This window comes from Ursus maritimus, unplaced genomic scaffold (genome assembly GCF_017311325.1).
Source record: "Ursus maritimus isolate PB19 unplaced genomic scaffold, ASM1731132v1 scaffold_4, whole genome shotgun sequence".
Classification (NCBI taxonomy): domain Eukaryota; kingdom Metazoa; phylum Chordata; class Mammalia; order Carnivora; family Ursidae; genus Ursus; species Ursus maritimus.
In genome coordinates this window covers 62,598,397-62,620,954 of record NW_024426552.1, presented here as the reverse complement: position 1 = coordinate 62,620,954, position 22,558 = coordinate 62,598,397, and the positions used below count along the sequence as shown (strand labels likewise).

Below are 22,558 nucleotides of genomic sequence, written 5' to 3'. Positions count from 1 at the left end.
CATATAATTTTAAATTAGTTTTCTCACAGAAAACATAGAGAAGTGATAAAATAAGCACTAAGCCAAAACTTGAAATTAGTAAACACATGTAAGTTGAGTAAAATTTGAAACCACATGAAATTATTGTGGTTTTAACAGACCCCTCTGAGTTTCTACAAAATAAAACTGACACCAAATACGTAACAGCTCTAATATATAACGGCTCTGCAATAACCACGACTGAGTCAACAGAAAGCAGCAGCAGTCTAAAAAATAGTGATTCTGAACTCGGGCATCTCTTGCATGTGTTGCCCTGAATAGCACCACAGGAAACCATTTTAAAACCAGTCAATCATAATGTGTTGGTAGGGATCTGGGAAAACAGGCACCCTCACATATTCAGCAATTAGTACATCATTTCTATAAGACAATTTGTCAGTATCCATCAAAACTATAAATGCAGGCACACTGCGGACCAGCAATTCATGTCTAGGAATTTTCTTCTAGATATGTTCATACATGTACCAAATTATATGCAAACCAGATTACTCAACGTAGCATTCTTTTTGATACAAAAAACTTGGGACAATATAAATATCCATCAAGAGGGAACTGGCTAGACATGGTACATTTATATGATGACATACCATGCAAAAAAAGATGTAATACAATTATGGGATGATCTCCAAGATATATTAAATGATAAAAGCACAGACAGAACAGTGTGCATTATATATTAACATTTGTGTAAAAAAGTTTAAGAAGATATTTGTATTTGCTTTTATATGTTTCTAAACATACATATATACACACCCATGTGCATATCTCTATATACAGAGAGCTATATGGATACAAATATGTTTGCTTGTAAGATCTTTCTGGAAGGAAAGATCTGAAACTAAAAAACACTGGTTGCCTCCAAAGAAGGAATTGCATAGCTGGGAGACAGGGATAGAAGGTTTACATTTAATACTCTTGTATAATTTACGAATTTTGAACTATGTGGATATTTTTCCCAGTCAGTAAATAAATTCTAAATATAAAAGAAATAATTTAAACTTTGAAAAAAAGCAATTGGATTTTAACAGTTAAAAGAAAAATGTTTGGTCAGGAAGTCCAATGAAAAGCATAATAAAACCAACAAATGAAAACATTTGAGAATTCCTTCAATCTGTCTTATTATCTTGAAAGGTAAATCTCAGAGAGAGAGAGAGGCGGGGGGAAATATGAATGAATATAAGAATATCAAGGAAATGCTGTTACCAAACAATACATTTTAACATGCTTAAAAGACAAACAGGTTAGGCAACTGAGTTTAATCCATGGTTTTCATAAATGGAAGAAAGAACTCATTGGTACACTCTTTTAACCTGCCTTAGGACATAAGCAATTTGACAAATCTTCAAAAATATATTCCAACCAAAATTGTACCAAGAATAGCCTGAAAATACTGTGCTGTGGAAATTATTTTATACTATTCCAGGTATTTCTCCTCCATAATTACTGTGACATAGCTCATGAAGTATTTTTTAAGCTTTATATCACCTGTACCTTCATATTTCTATGATTCTGGATTCTCAAAATAATGTAACCATAAGACTAAGCAGATAAACTGTCTGGACATAAACCCAGTATTTAGTGACTCACTTTAATTCAAACCAATATTCCAACTGACAGATTCCATCCTAAAGAGGACAGATAAAAGCAAGGACAATGAAAGAATGTGAATTCTCTGACAATATCAGCTACAACAAACATTAAACAGCCCAACATCCAGCCAGATTAATATAAATCCCACACTGCAGCCTCTTTACCTCAGTTCCTATTGCTTCATAACAGATGTCAGGCTATCAACAAAAAAACTAAACATTATTCCAAAGGCAGGAAAAAAAAAAACACAGTCTAAAGAGAGAAGTAACCATCAGAACCAGAGTCAGGACATAAATGTTGGAATTATTCAGACAGAAAATTTAAAATAATAATGATTAATAAGTTAAGGGCTCTAATGGAAAAGACAGATGACATGCAAGAGCAGATGAGTAGCGTAAACACAGATAGAAACTCAAAGGATCAAAAGGAAAGGCTGGAAGTCAAAACACAAACAGAAATGAAGAATACAGGGGAGGAGTTAAGATGGCGGAGGAGTAGGAGACACCGTTTTCAGCCGATCCTCCGAGTCGAGCTGGATAGGTACCAGACCAGCCTAAACAACCACGGAACCAGCCTGAGACGCAGGAAGACGCATCTGGATCTCTACAAATGAACATCTCCAGCGCTGAGTATTGAGGTACGAAGCGGGGAGCCATGAAACCGTGCACAGATATCGGAAGATAAACGGAAGGGGGAGGGAGCCACCGCGTTCGGGCGCCGGGGCGGTAGCCACTCTGCACGGAGAGCCGGGCGGGCTCATGATTTTGCAGCAACTCCAAAACAGCAGACTGAGATCAGAGCCGGGTGCGCGCGCCACCAGGCATCGCTGGCGGCATTAGAAACACAAAGGACAGAGACGCGCCGGCCCTGGAAGTGAGGGCTGGGACGCCGGGTGTGGGGCGCACATCCCGGACGCTGCAGGGTTGAGCAGTACCAACAGAAACAGAGTTAAAGTGGCCAGAACATTAGTAGAGAACAGGCCGCAATCCCTCTGTTCTGTGACAGAGGCTGAAATTTGGCCGCTGCTGCTCTGACTCTCAGAAGAGGCACAGCAAACCGCCAGGGAAAGCCGCCAGAGAACAAAAGCCTGGAAATACCGGCTCAGGGAGTGCCCATCCCCATCCTCCCTCGCAGGGGACACGGAGACTCTACCCAAACAGGGCTGCCTGAGTATCGGCGCGGCAGGCCCCTCCCCCAGAACACAGAAGGCAGGCTGAAAAATCAAGAAGCCCACAACCCGGGCGCCTGGGTGGCGCAGTCATTGAGCGCCTGCCTTCGGCTTAGGGCGTGATCCCGGCGTTCCGGAAAGGAGTCCCTCATCGGGCTCCTCCGCTGGGAGCCTGCTTCTTCCTCTCCCACTCCCCTGCTTCTGTTCCCTCTCTCGCTGGTTGGCTGCCACATAAATAAATAAATAAAATCTTTAAAGAAGAAGCCCACATCCCTAAGATCCCTATAAAACAAGGGGCACGGCCTGGGACCCAGTCAATAATTTGGGCTCTGGAAACCCCGCAACCTCTCTTCATCAGAATGACAAGAAGGAGAAGCCCCCCCCAGCAAAGAAAAGACAGTGAGTCTGTGGCCTCTGCCACAGAAATAATGGATATGGATGTAACCAAATTATCAGAAATGGAATTCAGAGTAACGATGGTCAAAATGATGAGTAGAATTGAAAAAACTATTAACGAAAAGGTTACTGAGAATATAGAATCCCTAAGGACAGAAATGAGAGCGAATCTGACAGAAATTAAAAATTCTATGAGCCAAATGCAGGCAAAACTAGAGGCTCTGACGGCCAGGGTCGCAGAAGCAGAGGAACGGGTTAGTGAATTGGAGGATGGGTTAATAGAGGAAAAAATGAAAATAGAAGATGGTCTTAAAAAAATCCACGCCCACGAATGTAGGTTACGGGAGATTACTGACTCAATGAAACGATCCAATGTTAGAATCATCGGCATCCCCGAGGGGGTGGAGAAAAACAGAGGTCTAGAAGAGATATTTGAACAAATTGTAGCTGAAAACTTCCCTAATCTAGCAAGGGAAACAAACATTCGTGTCCAAGAGGCAGAGAGGACCCCTCCCAAGCTCAACCACGACAAACCTACGCCACGTCACGTCATAGTGCAATTCGCAAATATTAGATGCAAGGATACAGTATTGAAAGCGGCCAGGGCAAAGAAATTTCTCACGTACCAAGGCAAAAGCATCAGAATTACGTCAGACCTGTCTACACAGACCTGGAATGAGAGAAAGGGTTGGGGGAGCATATTTAAAGCTCTTTCAGAGAAAAACATGCAGCCAAGGATCCTTTATCCAGCAAGGCTGTCATTCAGAATTGATGGAGAAATAAAGACATTTCAGAATCGCCAGTCACTAACCAATTTTGTAACCACGAAACCAGCCCTACAGGAGATATTACGGGGGGTTCTATAAAAGTAAAAAGGCCCCAAGAGTGATACAGAACAGAAAGTCACAGCCAATACAAACAAAGACTTTACTGGCAACATGGCAACATTAAAATCATATCTCTCAGTAATCAGTCTTAATGTAAATGGTTTGAACCATCCCATAAAACGCCACAGGGTTGCAGATTGGATAAAAAGAAATGACCCATCCATTTGCTGTCTACAAGAGACTCATTTCGAACCCAAAGATGCATTCAGACTGAGAGTAAGGGGATGGAGTACCATCTTTCACGCAAATGGACCTCAAAAGAAAGCTGGGGTAGCAATTCTCATATCAGATAAATTGGATTTTAAACTACAGACTATAGTTAGAGATGCAGAAGGGCACTATATTATTCTTAAGGGAAGTATTCAACAAGTGGATATGACAATTATAAATATATATGCCCCCAACAGGGGAGCAGCAAGATACACAAGCCAACTCTTAACCAGAATAAAGAGACATATAAATAAAAATACATTAATAGTAGGGGACCTCAACACTCCACTCTCAGAAATAGACAGAACACCCTGGCAAAAACTAAGCAAAGAATCAAAGGCTTTGAATGCCATACTCGACGAGTTGGACCTCATAGATATATATAGAACACTACACCCCAGAACCAAAGAATACTCATTCTATTCTAATGCCCATGGAACATTCTCAAGAATAGACCATGTTCTGGGACACAAAACAGGTCTCAACCGATACCAAAAGATTGAAATTATCCCCTGCATATTCTCAGACCACAACGCTCTGAAATTGGAACTCAACCACAAGGAAAAATTTGGAAGAAACTCAAACACTTGGAGACTAAGAACCATCCTGCTCAGGAATGACTCGATAAACCAGGAAATCAAAAATCAAATTAAACAATTTATGGAGACCAATGAGAATGAAAATACAACAGTCCAAAACCTATGGGATACTGCAAAGGCAGTCCTAAGGGGGAAATACATAGCCATCCAAGCCTCACTCAAAAGAATAGAAAAATCTAAAATGCAGTTTTTATATTCTCACCTCAAGAAGCTGGAACAGCAACAGAGGGACAGGCCTAATCCACGCACGAGGAAGCAGTTGACCAAAATTAGAGCTGAAATCAATCAAGCAGAAACCAGAAGTACAGTAGAGCAGATCAACAGGACTAGAAGCTGGTTCTTTGAGAGAATCAATAAAATTGACAGACCACTGGCAAGACTTATCCAAAAGAAAAGAGAAAGGACCCAGATTATTAAAATTATGAATGAAAAAGGAGAGGTCACGACGAACACCATTGAAATTGGAAGGATTATTAGAAATTTTTATCAACAGCTATATGCCAATAAACTAAGCAATCTGGAAGAGATGGAATCCTTCCTGGAAACCTATAAACTACCAAGATTGAAACCGGAAGAAATTGATTCCTTAAACAGGCCAATTAATTATGAAGAAATTGAGTCAGTGATAAACAACCTTCCAAATAACAAAACTCCAGGCCCGGACGGTTTTCCTGGGGAATTCTACCAAACATTCAAAGAAGAAATAATACCTATTCTCCTAAAGCTATTTCAAAAAATAGAAACAGAAGGAAAGCTACCAAACTCATTCTATGAGGCCAATATTACCTTGATCCCCAAACCAGGCAAAGACCCCCTCAAAAAGGAGAATTACAGACCGATTTCCCTAATGAATATGGACGCCAAAATCCTCAACAAGATACTTGCTAATAGAATCCAACAGTACATTAAAAGGATTATCCATCACGATCAAGTGGGATTCATACCTGGGATGCAAGCGTGGTTCAATATTCGCAAATCAATCAGCGTGATACATCATATCAACAAGAAAAGACTCAGGAACCATATGATCCTCTCAATCGATGCCGAAAAAGCATTTGACAAAATACAGCATCCTTTCCTGATTAAAACCCTTCAGAGTGTAGGAATAGAAGGTACATTTCTCAATCTCATAAAAGCCATCTATGAAAAGCCTACTGCAAATATTATTCTCAATGGGGAAAAGCTGGAAGCCTTTCCCTTAAGATCAGGAACTCGACAAGGATGCCCACTCTCGCCACTATTATTCAACATAGTACTAGAAGTCCTTGCAACAGCAATCAGACGACAAAAAGGGATCAAAGGTATTCAAATTGGCAAAGAAGAAGTCAAAATGTCTCTCTTTGCAGATGACATGATACTCTATATGGAAAACCCAAAAGAAGCCACTCCCAAACTATTAGAAGTTATAGAGCAATTCAGTAACGTGGCGGGATACAAAATCAATGCTCAGAAATCAGTTGCATTTCTATACACGAATAACGAGACCGAAGAAAGAGAAATTAGGGAATCCATCCCATTTACAATAGCACCAAAAACCATACGTTACCTTGGAATTAACTTAACCAGAGACGTAAAGGACCTATATTCTAGAAACTATAAATCACTCTTGAAAGACATTGAGGAAGACATAAAAAGATGGAAAGATATTCCATGCTCATGGATTGGAAGAATTAACATAGTTAAAATGTCCATGCTACCCAGAGCAATCTACACTTTCAATGCTATCCCGATCAAAATACCGAGGACATTTTTCAAAGAACTGGAACAAATAGTCCTTAAATTTGTATGGAAACAGAAAAGGCCCCGAATCTCCAAGGAACTGTTGAAAAGGAAAAACAAAGCTGGGGGCATCACAATGCCGGATTTCGAGCTGTACTACAAAGCTGTGATCACAAAGACAGCATGGTACTGGCACAAAAACAGACACATAGACCAATGGAACAGAATAGAGAGCCCAGAAATGGACCCTCGGCTCTTTGGGCAACTAATATTTGATAAAGCAGGAAAAAACATCCGGTGGGAAAAAGACAGTCTCTTCAATAAATGGTGCTGGGAAAATTGGACAGCTACATGCAAAAGAATGAAACTTGACCACTCTCTCACACCATACACAAAAATAAACTCCAAATGGATGAAAGACCTCGATGTGAGACAGGAATCCATCAAAATTCTAGAGGAGAACATAGGCAGCAACCTCTACGACATCGGCCAAAGCAACCTTTTTCATGACACATCCCCAAAGGCAAGAGAAACAAAAGATAAAATGAATTTATGGGACTTCATCAAGATTAAAAGTTTCTGCACAGCCAAGGAAACAGTCAGAAAAACTAAGAGGCAGCCCACGGAATGGGAGAATATATTTGCAAATGACACTACAGATAAAGGACTGGTATCCAAGATCTACAAAGAACTTCTCAAACTCAATACACGAGAAACAAATAAACAAATCAAAAAATGGGCAGAAGATATGAACAGACACTTTTCCAATGAAGACATACAAATGGCTAACAGACACATGAAAAAATGTTCAAAATCATTAGCCATCAAGGAAATTCAAATCAAAACCACACTGAGATACCACCTTACGCCAGTTAGAATGGCAAAAATAGACAAGGCAAGAAACAACAATTGTTGGAGAGGATGTGGAGAAAGGGGATCCCTCCTACATTGTTGGTGGGAATGCAAGTTGGTACAGCCACTCTGGAAAACAGTGTGGAGGGCCCTTAAAAAGTTAAAAATTGAGCTACCCTATGATCCAGCCATTGCACTACTGGGTACTTACCCCAAAGATACAGACGTAGTGAAGAGAAGGGCCATATGCACCCCAATGTTCATAGCAGCAATGTCCACAATAGCTAAATCGTGGAAGGAGCCGAGATGCCCTTCAACAGATGACTGGATTAAGAAGTTGTGGTCCATATATACAATGGAATATTACTCAGCTATCAGAAAGAACGAGTTCTCAACATTTGCTACAACATGGACAGTACTGGAGGAGATAATGCTAAGTGAAATAAGTCAAGCAGAGAAAGACAACTATCATATGATTTCTCTCATCTATGGAACATAAGAACTAGGATGATCGGTAGGGGAGGAAAGGGATAAAGGTGGGGGGGTAATCAGAAGGGGGAATGAAACATGAGAGACTATGGACTATGAGAAACAAACTGAGGACTTCAGAGGGGAGGGGGGTGGGGGAATGGGATAGACCGGTGATGGGTAGTAAGGAGGGCACATATTGCATGGTGCACTGGGTGTTATACACAACTAATGAATCATCGAGCCTTACATCGGAAACCGGGGATGTACTGTATGGTGACTAACATAATATAATAAAAAATCATTTAAAAAAAAAAAAAAAAGAAAGAAATGAAGAATACAGTCAATGGGCTCATCAGTAGACTCAACACAGCTAAAAGAAATGATCCCAGGAACTTGAAGATATATCAGTAAAAACTTACAAAACTGAAATGCAAAGAGAAAGAAATAAAACAAAACACCCTAGAACTGTGAGACAATATCAAAAGGAGTAATATGTGTAACTGGAATACAGATGGAGCAGAAAGAAAGAATGCAGAATAAATATTTGAAATAATAATGGCTGGAAACTTTCCTAAAGTAATGACAAACACCAACCCACAGATCTAGAAAGCTTAGAGAACACCAAGCAAGACCTTAAACAAACAAACAAACAAACAAACAAAAAAACACCTCAGGCATATAATATTTAGAGAAAACCTCAGACAGAGAAGTTTGAAAGAAGCCAGAGAGGAAACACACCTTAGCAACTAGGGAATAAGGATAAAATTTACAGTGGAATATTAGTCAGAAACCATCCATGTGGGATGCCTGAGTGCCTCAGTCAGTTAAGCATCTGCCTTCGGCTCCGGTCATGATCTCGGAGTCCTGGGATTGAGACCCACAGTGGGCTCCCTGCTCAGCTGGGGTCTGCTTCTCCCTCTCCCGCCCCCTGCTCTTGCACTCTCTCTCTCTCTCTCAAATAAAGAAAATCTTGAAAGAAAGAAAGAAAGAAAGAAGAAAGAAAGAAAGAAAGAAAGAGAAAAAGAAAGAAAGCCATCCATAAAAGAAGAGAGTAGAGTGAAATCTTTGAAGTGTTGGAAAAAACCCGACCAACTTAGAATTCTACACACAATAAAATCATTATTCAAAACTGAAAAGATCACAATTTTAAACTTACCTGTTTCAAAGGATACTATCTAAGTAAAAAGACATCCCACAGAATGAGAAGAAAATCTGCAAATCATATCTGACAAGGCTACCTCAGAATACACACAGAACTGCTACAACTCAACAATAGATATTAAAAGTAATGTCTATAATAAACAATAAAAAGACAACCCAATTAAAAAATAAGCAAAGGATCTGAACAGACATTTTTCCAAAGAAGATACACAAATGACCTGGGGTGCCTGGGTGGCTCAGTTAAGCGTCTGCCTTTGGCTCAGGTCATGACCCTGAGGTCCTGGGATCAATCCCTGTGTCAGGCTCCCCGCTATTGGGAAGCCTGCTTTTCCCTCTCCCTCTGACCCTTCCCCTGGCTCTTGCTTGCTCTCTCTCCATTGCTGTCTCTCTCAAATAAATAAATAAAATTAAAAAAAAAATCTACAAATGACCGGAAGGCACATGAAAAAGATGCTAAAACTCATTAATCATTAGACAAACGCAAATGTAAACCATAATGAGATACCAGCTAGGGTGGCTATAATAAAAAAAGATGGGTGGTAATAAGTGATGACAAAGACATGAAGAAACCAGAATCCTCATACATTCCTGGTGGGAATGTAAAACAGTGTAGCCACTTTTGAAACAGTCTGGCAATTCCTCAAAAAGTAAAACAGTTTACCTGGTGACCCAGGAATTCCATTCGTAGGTAGACTGCCAAAAGAACTAAAAAACTTACATCAACAGAAAAATTTGTACACAAATGTGCATAGCAGCATGATTTATAATCGACAAAAAATATCAACAACTTAAATTTCTATCAACTGTATCAGCCAGTGAGCAGATAAACAAAACGTGATATATCCACACAATGGAATATCATACAGCCATAAAAAGTAATGAGGTACCTGCTACAACATGGATGAACTTTGAAAACATTATGCTAAGTTCAAGAACCAGACACAAAGGCCATACATTGTTTGATTTCATTTATATGAAATGTTCAGAAGAGACAAATCCATAAAAAGAAAGATTAGTGGTTGCCAGGGGCTAGGGAGAAGAAGGTAATTGGGAGTAACTGCTAATGGGTACGGGGTTTCTTTTTGGGATAATGAGAATGTTTTGGAATTAGATAATGGTGATGGTTGAATAATCTTGTGTATATGTATACTAAAAACAACTGAATTGTTTATTTTAAAAGAGTGAATTTAATGGTATGTGAATTATATCTTAAAAAAAAATCATATAGGAGAAATAAAGACTTCCTGAGACAAACAAAAACGGAGAGAGTTCATTGCCAGGAGACCTTCCCTATAATAGATGGCAAAACAAGTTCTCCAGGCAGGAGCAAAATGACATAGGTCAGAAACTTGCATTTCTATAAAGAAAGGAACAGTGGCATAGAAAGAATAAATGAAGGTAAAATAAACTATTTTTCCTTATTTTTAATTGACCCAAAATATAATTGTTAAAGCAGTGAGAGTAAAAATGTATTGGGTTATTATAGCATATGGATCAGTGAAATGAATGACAGCAATGCCACAGGGACAGTAGGGATGAATGAAGAATAATCTGTTATAAGGGACCTGCACTACATGTAAAGTGACAGTACTATTTGAAGGTGGACTTAGATGAATTTATATGTAAACTCATATACTAGTTCACAAGACAAGCCTCACTAAGTTTCAAAGAATAGGGATCCTTGACCATAGAGCAAAGGAGTTAGAAGTTAATTCAAAAATGAGTTAAAATTCCTGCATATTTGGAAATTTAAAAACTTAAATACTCACAGGTTCAAAAACCATAACAGATGTTTTAAAAAATTAGATACTAATACTGATAAACACTCCATATAAAAAATAATGGAATATACCAAAATCAGTGTTTTGAAGGAAATGCTTACCCTTCAATACTTTTATAAAACTGATGAGTGCCTGAAAATTAATGAGCTACATGTCTACTTTAAGTTAGGAAAAGAACTACAAAACAAAAAGAAGAAAGATATATATGAATGGGAATTACTGCAACTGAAAAAATAAATATAGTAGAGAAAATCAACAAAGTCAAAATTTCATTCTTTGGAAAAACAATACCAAGAAAATTAATAAGCCTCCAGTAAAACTGAACAAGGAAAAAGAGTGAAAGCACAAATAAATAATATGAATGAAAAAAGTAGGCATGATTATAGATACCACAAACACTAAAAAGATTTTAAATAATACTATCAACAACCATACGCCAAAAAAATATGAAAAGTTAGTTGCAATAAACTTTATAAAGAAAATGTAATTTACCAGGGCACCTGGTTGGCTCAGTCGGTTAAGCGTCCATCCAACTCTTGGTTTTGGCTCGGGTCATGATCTCAAGGTCGTGAGATTAAGCCCCAAATTGGGCTTTGCACTGGGCATGGAGCCTGCCTAAGATTCTCTCTCTTCCTCACCCTCTGCCCCTATCCCACCCCTCTCTTCTCTCCCTCCCTAAAAAATAAAAATAATAATAAAAAAGAAATTTAAAAAAATTGTAATTTACCAAAAAATTGCAGACAGTTCTGTAAGTAGTAAGGAAATTGAAGGAGTAGTTAGAATTTTCCCATGAAGAAAATATCAGTGTCAGATAATTTTAAAATGAATATTCTACGAAACTGAAGAAATAGATCATCTTAAACAAATTTATTTAAACTCTTCTTCAAAAATAGAAAAGAAGGAATACTCTGCAGTCATTTCAGAAGACCTGCATAACTCTGACACCAATGCCATACAGAGTCAAAATGAGAGAGAAAAATAAGGCCATATCACTCATGAATATGGAATCAAAATTCTGAAAAGCATATTAGTAAATCAAATCCAACAATGTATTGTTTTTTTTTTTCTTTTTCAAATTTTTATTTCAATTCTAGTTGGTTAACATGTAGTGTAATATTGGTTTCAGGAGTAGAATTTAGTGATTCATCACTTACATACAGCACCCAGGGCTCATCACAACAAATGCCCCCAATACCCAACAGTGTATGAAAAATAAAACACCTTGACCAAGTTAGGTTCATCCTGTATGTAAGGATAGATTAATGTTTGTTTAAAAAACAAACAAACAAACACCTATAAATGTTCCTTATTACAATAATTTTAAAAAGAAAAATATATAATTACCTCAATAGATAGAAATAAAACATGTGAAAAAATTCAACATGAACACATGATTAAAAGCTTAATAAATTAGGACTAGAAGAGAACTTCCACACCCTAATAAAGAGTATTTGAAAAAAAGCTCTTACAGAAAGTGAGAGAATGAACCCAGAGTTCAGAATGGGTAAATGGAGATGGGAATGAGGTGGGAAAGAACCACATAGATATACATGAATTATTGTCAAAGTCCTAATTTTTTTTTGAGAGAGAGAAAGGGCACATGGGCACCTTGGGGGTTGGGTAGGGGCAGAGGAAGAAAGAGAGAGAGAATCTTAAGCAGGCTCCATGCCCAGCATGGAGCCACAGCAGGGCTCGATCTCACGACCCTGAGATCATGACCTGAGCTGAAATCACGCATCAGGCACTTAACCAACTGAGCCACCCATGCATCCCAAGGTCTTAATTTTTATATTGAGTAAGGGCTTCCATGGATTCTTTTTTTTTTTTTTAAAGATTTTATTTATTTATTTGACAGAGATAGCCAGCCAGCGAGAGAGGGAACACAAGCAGGGAGAGTGGGAGAGGAAGAAGCAGGCTCATAGCAGAGGAGCCTGATGTGGGGCTCGATCCCAGAACGCCGGGATCACACCCTGAGCCGAAGGCAGACGCTTAACGACTGAGCCACCCAGGCACCCCCATGGATTCTTATTCTTTTACTAAAACCAACTGAACAAACAAATGCAGATACCCGTAATGAGATTACATCACGAGCCAGTGAGTCTCAAAGGGTAGTTCCCGCAGATCAGCATTACGTGGAAACTTGTAACACATGCAAATACTCCAGCCCCACGCCGGACCTACTGAGTGAGAAACTTTGGGGATTGGCCCAGCAACAGGTGTTTTAACAAGCCCTCAGGTGATTGTGATGCATGCTGAAGACTGAGCAGCGTGATCATAAATCACGATTTCTCAAGTCTGGACACCTATAGTCAACGGACAAAAGGGAAGCACCGCTGGTGGGTGCGATGTGCTTGTTCCATGGGGACAACCGTTGCACTTTCGCATTTAGTTGAGATTTAAACCAGATTAGAGAGGACTTGAATGTGACTCCCTTTCTTCCTGATGCCCTGGTAACAAATCTAAAAGGAGAAAATGAGGCCTATTACACTATTAAAACCAGCAGTAATTCCTAGCACTAGAAACTTGCTACACCTCAATGTAGTGTCAGATTTTATGATGTAGATCCAAAGTCAGACCCACTTTTAGGAAGCAACATGACTTCTGCAAATGGGGAGAAGAGTCTACAGTTTGAAATGAGGGGAAAAAACACTGGTTCCACATAGCACTGGCAACTTCCAGAAGACAAAAGTCTGGAGAGGAGAAAAAATGTGGAGCTATGTGTTGGAGAAGTACTGGACATTGCAGTTTTGGAGCTGCAGTATTTCACTGCAGAAGTCCCGCTAACAGCCCCTTGTCTACGAATAAGCTTTGTACCTTATGAACCTCTGCCAACTCATGGTCCATCCTTGCTGCCCTCTTGAGAAAACCGGCTTTCGTAGTAGTGACTTTTGGCTTTGGAGGTCTGATTCGGGGTTGTGTCACAAAATCTGGGAGACATGACTCAAGTTCAACTAATCCTACAGGAAAGAAGTGCATGTTTTTAGTATTCAGTGATTAAACTTAGCGTTTTGAAAGCATATTGTTAATTTTAGTAGCTGTTTGCCAAGTGGTTTCATGTAGAATTATTGATAAGATATAGCTCACATAATTGAAGTGGCCCCAAAATGTAAAGCAAATTTCTGCATAATTAACTCATGTTCTCAGTAATTTAGACCATAAAATGAGAAACGCATTCTTTTTAAAAAGGATTTTATTTATTTATTTGAGAGAGCAAGGGAGAGAAAGAGAGCACACAAGCGGGGGTAGGCGCAGAGGGAGAAGTAGACTCCCCACTAAGCAGGGAGCCCGATGCAGGCCTTGATGCCAGGACCCTGAGATCATGACCTGAGCCGAAGGCAGCTGCCTAACCAACTGAGCCACCCAGGTGCCCCAAGAAATGCATTCTAATTAAATATTTCCCTACTAAAAAGTATTAAGTTCTATGATAATAACCAACAGAAAATTTGCGATCAGATGACACATGGGACCGCCACCCCACAGGGGACACACACCAATCTATCACAGTCTGCTCTGGAGATGGCCAGCCAGAGCTACACGTTCAAGAGTGTGACCATCAGTTCATGATCTGGGCCATGTTTACGGGTCAACTTGTCAACCAGAATTTATATAATCTAAATAAGCCTCTCCGGGACTTGGTAAGAGGTGTAGCCCTCTCCATGAATTTGTCCCCTACTTACCCATTTCCTTGCCCACCAGTTTCCTAGCACTTCTTCTTAAAGGGCTGATGTCATGATATATTTCTTGTTTACTTTGAAAACCTGGCATAAAAGCTTTTTTGGTTTCATTTTTGTGTAACTTTATTAGTGACATTGAACATGCTTAAATGTTTAGTAGCTCAATACTGATATATTGTTACATAGTATATCCATTTTTTATTTGGGTTTTGGGAGTTTTTATTGGTTTGTATGAACTCATTTTAATAACATTGAATGTGTTCATTGCTATTTCTTGAAACTTTTTAATTTGTTGTTTAGCCTTTAATCTAATACTTCTCTTCTAGTACTTTAATACTCCTCTTAAACTGGACTTGTAATTATGCAAATTGCTTACCTTCATAGGTGTTGAGATAGTGGTTTTTTACTACAAAGTCCTCTGAATTGTTGTCAGGGAAACGACCAAGACGAGACAGAGGTCCGTAGACCTGTGATGCATAATCACAATAATCCCTGATGATATTTCTTCTCTCCAACTTCCCTTCTATATTCTTTCCCTTTCGCACAAGTTTTCTGATTGCTAGAATAAAACATACCTTTGTGACTATCTTCAAAGTATTGTTCTGAACAAATGCATATTAATAAACCAGTTCTAGTTTTATTCACAGGGAAGCTACTGAAATGAATTTCATGACGGCCACTCACTGCAGCTGGGTCTGTCATGTGTGTGGCCCAGATCATCATGAGACAAGTGGGTGTGACAGAAGCTGAGTCGGTTAGTGTCCTCGGTTGGTACTCAGCAAAAATCTTTTGTAAGCGCATTCCAAGCTCTGAGGCAAGAAGGGGTATTCAGTAAGAGTTTGCCAAGCTAATGAAAGAAACTCAAAGTAACCAAAACATACACGGTCAGTGGAGAGTTGGAGAATTATTTTCTCCTAGGAAAATAATTGCAAGGGAGGGAAGACTATATGTTCTTCAATAGTCTCTTTCCATCTTGGCTAGCAGCAGAATAAAACACAATATACCCCAGCTTAGAGCTTTCAGAACTGTCTGGCAGTCGGAGGGAAAAGGCTCAGCTGTGCACATGGACAGTTGACTCATCTAAGGAGTCATGCTTACTTCCTCCGCCTGCACCTTTTCTTTCAGTCCCATCACGGACCCACCCCATTTGAGGGCTCCGCACCGCGCACTCCCCATGGGTGCAAAATCATACTGTGGGACTGCAAAGTCTTACTGTAAGAGGCGGCTGCCGGCGCCACTGTTGCCTTGTGGGCATTTACGTTTGATTCTCCATGCTTTTGTGTGTGACTCGGGCTTTTGGAATTAAATAAAAATAGTTTACAGTTTGTCATTTATCTTTTTCTTTATTAATTTCAGAGGTAGAATTTAGTGATTCATTAGTTGAATATAACACCCAGTGCTCATTACCTCAAGTGCCCTTCTTAATGCCCACATCACCCAGTTATCCCTTCCCCCCACCCACCGCGCCTCCAGCAGCCCTCAGTTTGTTATTTATCTACAAAAGTTAGTCAGCTCATCATTAGTTATAACAAGTACTGAAAAGAGAACATGTCGACAATATCTAACTGCATACCTAGCGGCTAGTTAAAGTTACTTTCTTACACACAAAAAAAGTTCAGGGGCATATAAGTGAGAGCAGATACCAGGCACCCGACTTATGGAGGGGGGTGGTCCTTGAAGGCCTCCCTGAGGAAGTGACATTTGAGTTCTGTCTTAGCCTGGGTTCCCCCAAAGGCAGAGCCTGAGACAAAGGCATGTGTGCAAGGTAGTTTATTTGGAAGGCAGCTGACCCCAGAGGGCAGGAGAGAGGGACAGGAGGAATTAAAAAATTAATTAATTAATTAATTAAGATAAAATATAACAAATAAGATAAAATAATAGGATAGGCTGGTGATGGGTAGTAAGGAGGGCACATATTGCATGGTGCACTGGGTGTTATATGCAACTAATGAATCATGGAACTTTACATCAAAAACCAGGGAAGTACTGTATGGTGACTAACATAATATAATAAAAAATATTATTATAATAAATAAATAAATAAATAATAAAATAATAAAGTAAGCAAGCTAGTAAAACCATCGTTAGTATTGTGAAGTACTGAAAAGAAACTGTTGACAATACCTAAATGCATACCCAGCATCTAGTTAAAAGTTATTTTCTCACATCAAGAAAACGTTAAAAGTTCACTGAGAATAATTTTAAGGAATTTTTATAATTGTTTTACTTTTGCTAGAAAAATAAGAAATTTGATTTTTTAAATATTGTGATTTTTCTATTATACATAGAAATTGCTAATTTGCACATATAACTGACACATTATAATTTTATAAGTAACTTACGTTAAAAGTTACTAAGCAAATAAAACTATAAAGTTAAATACTAATAAGTTAAAAATTTTTAAATTTAAATTTTATTTTTTTTGAGAGGGAGAGAGATAGAGGTGGAGGGCAGTGAGGGGCAGAGGGAGAGGGTGAGAGAAGCCTAAGCAGGCTCCACGCCCAGTGAGGAGCCCAGACTGGGGCTTGATCTCACGACCCTGAGATCATGACCTGAGCCAAAATCTACAGTCGGACATTTAACCAACTGAGCCACGCAGGTACCTCCTTTTTAATTTTAATTTAAAATTTTTATATAGTCATTCTTAATTATCCACTGACTGCCCTTTTTATGTGTATAGATATAATACATAAACAGATATACAGTATATCCATGGTATTAAAATTTCATGGAAGGGGGTGAGCAGGAGAAAAGATGTCTAAATGTCTCATTTAAGAGCAATAATAAAAAAGGTTGAGGAACAGGGCTCTCTATCCAGGACGTCAACCCATGAATATGGGAAGCCCAGCCCCTTACACTTACCCCCCACACACACATACTCACCCCATAATGTCAATAACTTGACTACCTGTTAGAACATCATTACTTGGTTTTCTTAGTGAGGAATTTTCCTCTACTCTTCTACTTTTGAGAAATAATTCATCTCCTTTACTTAATAACACTAGGACTCAAAAGAATTATATCTAAATCAGGTTTGATCAAAGAGTCAAGGCAAAGCCAACCCTCCCGTTCTCTACACCGTTCCTATTACACCATTACCTGATACATGTGTGTGCTGAATCTGTGCCAATTTTACCTCCTTTGCTTCCTGCAGTTGAGACCATCGGGCATTCAAGTGCTTCATGTTCACTTCGTTTTGATTCTCATCACGCTTTCGCAGCAGCTCTTTTAGAACTTCCAGGCGAATCTCCTGCAGTCTTTAAGTAAATCACCAAACGTAAAGACGTATTTGGTATCTCAGAGTGTTCTACTAGAGAGAAGGGAAACACCTGCCATAAACAGGATCCTCTTTTGGGGCTGGTATCATATTCATGTATTTAAAAAGACTGTTCTGGCAAAAGTGTGACAAATGGATTGGGTGTTTGGGGGAGGCAACTCAATGGGGAGCCTCTAAGAGGAATATGTACGGGCATAGTTCTGAAAGGCAAAGAAGAGTGTGCCAGGTAAATAAAGGGGCTCTCTAGGCAGATGGGCCTGACTGAACAACAAGATGTCTGTGCACAGCTCCAGGTCCACAGGTACTGGGTGGCGAGTTAAGTAATACAAGTGAAGAGAAAATGAGGCAGCATGCTATTTTAAGGAATAAATGTGAAAATGCCAGTGTCTGGTGCATATAGACATCCAGTCAATCTTTGTTTCCCTTCCACTTCCCTCTAGCCTGGTCTCCTAGAGCTGGCTACCTTGCTCGTGTACATACAACCACATACACATGACTTCAAACTTTGTACCTCTGGCCCAGGTATTTCTGAACCAGAATTCTGTCTGCTTGAATTTCCAGCTACCTCCTGACCACCTCAAAAAAAACCCACTCATTTTGTTCCCCCAGAAATCTACCCTTTCTTACATCTTCTTCCCTCCCCTAACAATTCCTCCTCTAAAACACTTCTCACATCCATTCCCTAGCTCGTGTTTTTATCATCCCTCTCCTAACCTGGACTCTAGTTGCTAATCGAGTCTCTCCTTCCAATCTTGCTCCACACAGCTGTCCAGATTTCCCTTCCTAAAATAGACATTTGAACATTTTGCTCTTACTTAAAAATTCATAGAGTAATTTATTCAGCCACTCATTTGTCAAATATTTATTAAGTGCTCACCGTATGCCAGGCAGGAAACAATGATGAACAGGATAAAATACCTTCTCTCAAGAAGCACTATTCTATTGGAGCAGGCATCTCAACTAGCATTTAAAAGACAAGGAGATAAAGACCAGACCAGAAGACTGAAGACTGTGGGAGAAGAAATGACAGCGTGCTATGTCTAGCACTATTCCCAGTGGATCCAGCAAGGTGGGGAAGGCTTCCTGACAGGAGCCATTAACTCCGTGGTCTTGAAGATAAACAAGGATTGGGATTTGCTACATAGACAAGGAAAAAGTGAAGCCTCAGCAGAAGAAAGTTCAACTCAAAGGACTAGGGACAGAGCGAACATGTCATACGGGTGGAGCTTCTCAAAGCAAACATGCAGGGGAGGGTGGGGAAGTACTGAAAAGTGAATATGGAGAAACAGGTGTTTTTAAAAATAAGCCACAAACCAATAGTCACCTTTCTCTCTGGAGTTAGAAATCCTAGGTTCATTCTCAAATTCATCACTTACCTAATTCCTTCAGTCATAAAGTGGACATAACAGTATCTATCCCATAAGGTTGTTATGAGCATTAAATGAGTTAATATATACAACATGGTAGAACAGTAGTTCCCAAACTTGAGCATGCATCAGATAATCTGGAGTCTACCACCTGACTCAGTAGGTCTGGGATGGTGCCCGAAAATCTGGATCTCTAACAAACTCTCAGGTAATGCTGATGCTGCTGGTTTGTGGAGCACACTTTGAGAACGACTGGCTTGGAACATGGCTCCAGCACATAGTAAGCACCCTGCAACTGTGCTCTATGAATATCATCAGACATTCATACATCTATGAATGTCATCTACAACACGCTCTGTGAATATCATCATCATCATCACTCATATTATCTACCTGATGGCTTCCTACTCACCCTTCAACATCCACGTCCGAGGCTACCTTCTCTTAATAATTTTCCCAAGTCTCCACCCACCCCAAACAGAACTAGCCAGAAACATTTTAAATGTTTTTAATGCCCTTCTGATATGAATATACCTCTCCAAATTGCAGCAATATATTTAATTTTCTACAGACAGGATTGGGTAACCCATACCTACTTTGCATTCTTTAATTGCAAGCTTTTACCAAAACATCACACAGTCTGGATTCAGGGTTAATAGAAGATGTTGTAAAAAGATAAACATATTTTGAATTCAGAACCACTCTGAATCTCTGTCTTGGTTCTTTTTTTTTTAAGATTTTATTTATTTATTTGACAGAGACAGCCAGCGAGAGAGGGAACACAAGCAGGGAGAGTGGGAGAGGAAGAAGCAGGCTCCTAGCAGAGGAGCCTGATGCGGGGCTCCATCCCAGAATGCTGGGATCACGCCCTGAGCCGCAGGCAGATGCTTAATGACTGCACCACCCAGGCGCCCCTCTAACTGTCTTGGTTCTTAACTTTCTTTTGTATAAGCACTGTCAGGGGCTATGGTAGCATTGTTCTGAGCAATGAAGTGCCTCAGCACAGCCTAGGACAAAGGACAACCTCAACAAGTTCCCCTCCGCTCCTTTCTTTATTGCTAGGGAGTTGTAATTTTGGGGTTTTCATCATTTCCACACATGCCAAGGACAGCCTCGTTACTGAAAATGTATTTGTTAAATGATTAAAAACCAGAAGTACCTCAGCATATTGTTACCAAGGTGTCCTGACTGTGAATCCAGTACCAGGGGGAATAAGAGGATTAGCTAGTAGGCTGATGGATATGAAGAGGGCCAAGGCCTAGGCAGAGTGGCACTGGGAATGAACAGAAAGGGTCAGTTTGAAAGACTGATGAATGGATAAAGAATATATATATATGTATGTATATATGATGGAATATTACTCAGCCATGAAAAATAATGAAATGTTGCCATTTGTAACAAAGTGGATGGAGCTAGAGTATATTATGCTAAGTGAAATAAGTCAGAGAAAGATAAATACCATATGATTTCACTCATACGTAGAATTTAAGAAGCAAAACAGATGAACATATGGGAAGAAGAAGAAAAAGGAGAGAGGGAAGAAAATTATAAGAGACTCTAACCGATGGAGAACAAACTGAGAGTTGATGCAGGGAGGTTAGTGGGGGATGGGGATTAAGGAGGGCACTTATGATGAGCACTGGGTGTTATATGTAAGTGATGAATCACTGAATTCTAATCCTGAAACCAATATTGCACCATATGTTAATGAACTACAGTTTAACTAAAAGTTTTTAAAAAGAAAGAAATTTCAGGGGCACCTGGGTGGCTCAATCAGTTAAGCATCTGCCTTCAGCTCAGGTCATGATCCCAGGGTCCTGGGATCAAGCCCCACTGAGTGGGGAGCCTGCTTCTCCCTCTCCCTCTGCAGCTCCCTCTGCTGCTCCCCCTGCTTGTGCTCGCTTTGTCAAATAAATGTAAAAAATCTTAAAAAAAAAAAAAAAGGCATTTCAGTGGGATTCTGTGATAGTCTAGATTATATTTTCTTTAAAGAGAAAAGGGAAGTCAAGAATCACAGATGGTTTGAGGAATTGTTCAAACCTGGGTTCCAGGCTTAACTTTAGAGAGAAAATTATAGAGCTCTTATTTCCAAAAGAACCAGAAACCCAACTTTCTATCTCTATAGGTAGAAGGTTGCTTTTAAACCCACACATTTGGGAAAATGCTTTACAGATAAAAAGTATTTACATTACTCCACCAGCACAGGTGCAGCTGTCTGGGTAATCTAGAACTTACTTTTCAATCTCCTGCTCTCTGAAGGCCCACTCCTTCCGCTCCATCGCATTCATCATCCTCCTCCTCTTCTCAAACTGGGAGGTGTCACTCAGGCAGGGAAGAGTGGCTTCCCAAGCACGCTTCTCCCGGGCACGTTCTATCATCTCAACCTCAGCTTGTCCTGCCGGGAGCCCTCGGCCTGGATGATGAAGCAAAGCACTTTAGAAACACAGGGACAAACTCATGTACCTTTCAGAATTTAACTCACTCCCTTTCAGTTCCTGTCTTCTTTAACTTCAAGGGTTTTGACAAGACGAAATGATACTAGGAAACATCCTCCTGATGTGCCTCACAGCTTGTTATCTGTGCCCTGTACTGCCTCTTTAGTTGTTCAGCCAGAAGACATTTAATTGCACATAAGATGTTAGACAATATTTGAAGATTATGTGACTACTGAATAATTATACCTTGGAATGCCCTATGTTAGACAAATCAATATTTTGAAATGCAAGGAAATATCAAAGTAACTTACAGAAGGTCACAGCTGGTAAGTGGTAGAAATCGGGATTTAAACATGGCAATCTGACCCTTGTGGTGTTATCTACTATTCTATACTTCCTCTCTATTAGAGAAATGAAATAAAAATGAACTATATAGAGAAGCCCACAGCTAACATCATACTCAACAGTGAGGATGAAAGATATTCCTCTAAGATCGGGAACAAAACAAGAGCCTACTCTTATGACTTCTATTCATCATCGTACTGGAAGTCCTATCCAGAGCAATCAGGCAAAGAAGAAATAAAGCCAACCAAATTGAAAAGGAAGAGGTAAAATGGTCTCTGATGATGATCTTATATATAGAAAACTATAAAGACTATCAAAAATGGTTAGAACTAACAAATGAATTCAGTAAAGTTGCAGGATACAAAATCAACATACAAAAATCAGCTGCATTTTTATATATTAACAATGAACTACCCAAAAAAACAAATAAAGAAAATAATCCCATTTATTTATTTTTTTTTTTAAAGATTTTATTTATTTATTCGACAGGATAGAGACAGCCAGCGAGAGAGGGAACCCAAGCAGGGGGACTGGGAGAGGAAGAAGCAGGCTCATAGCAGAGGAGCCTGATGTGGGGCTCGATCCCA

At 39.5% G+C, this 22,558-nt stretch overlaps 1 protein-coding gene across 1 annotated transcript in view; it reads right to left on the bottom strand.

The window, feature by feature from the left end:
• The window catches only part of CFAP91 (cilia and flagella associated protein 91), a 96,119-nt gene that overhangs the window by 26,787 nt on the left and 46,774 nt on the right, over positions 1 to 22,558 (bottom strand). Inside the window, exons 7-10 of the mRNA XM_008708195.2 lie at positions 21,427 to 21,604; positions 17,647 to 17,804; positions 14,924 to 15,106; positions 13,688 to 13,830 (exon numbers count right to left, since the gene is read on the bottom strand). Of these exons, the coding sequence (XP_008706417.1) occupies positions 13,688 to 13,830; positions 14,924 to 15,106; positions 17,647 to 17,804; positions 21,427 to 21,604 (662 nt within the window). The remainder of the gene's footprint in view (positions 1 to 13,687; positions 13,831 to 14,923; positions 15,107 to 17,646; positions 17,805 to 21,426; positions 21,605 to 22,558) is intronic.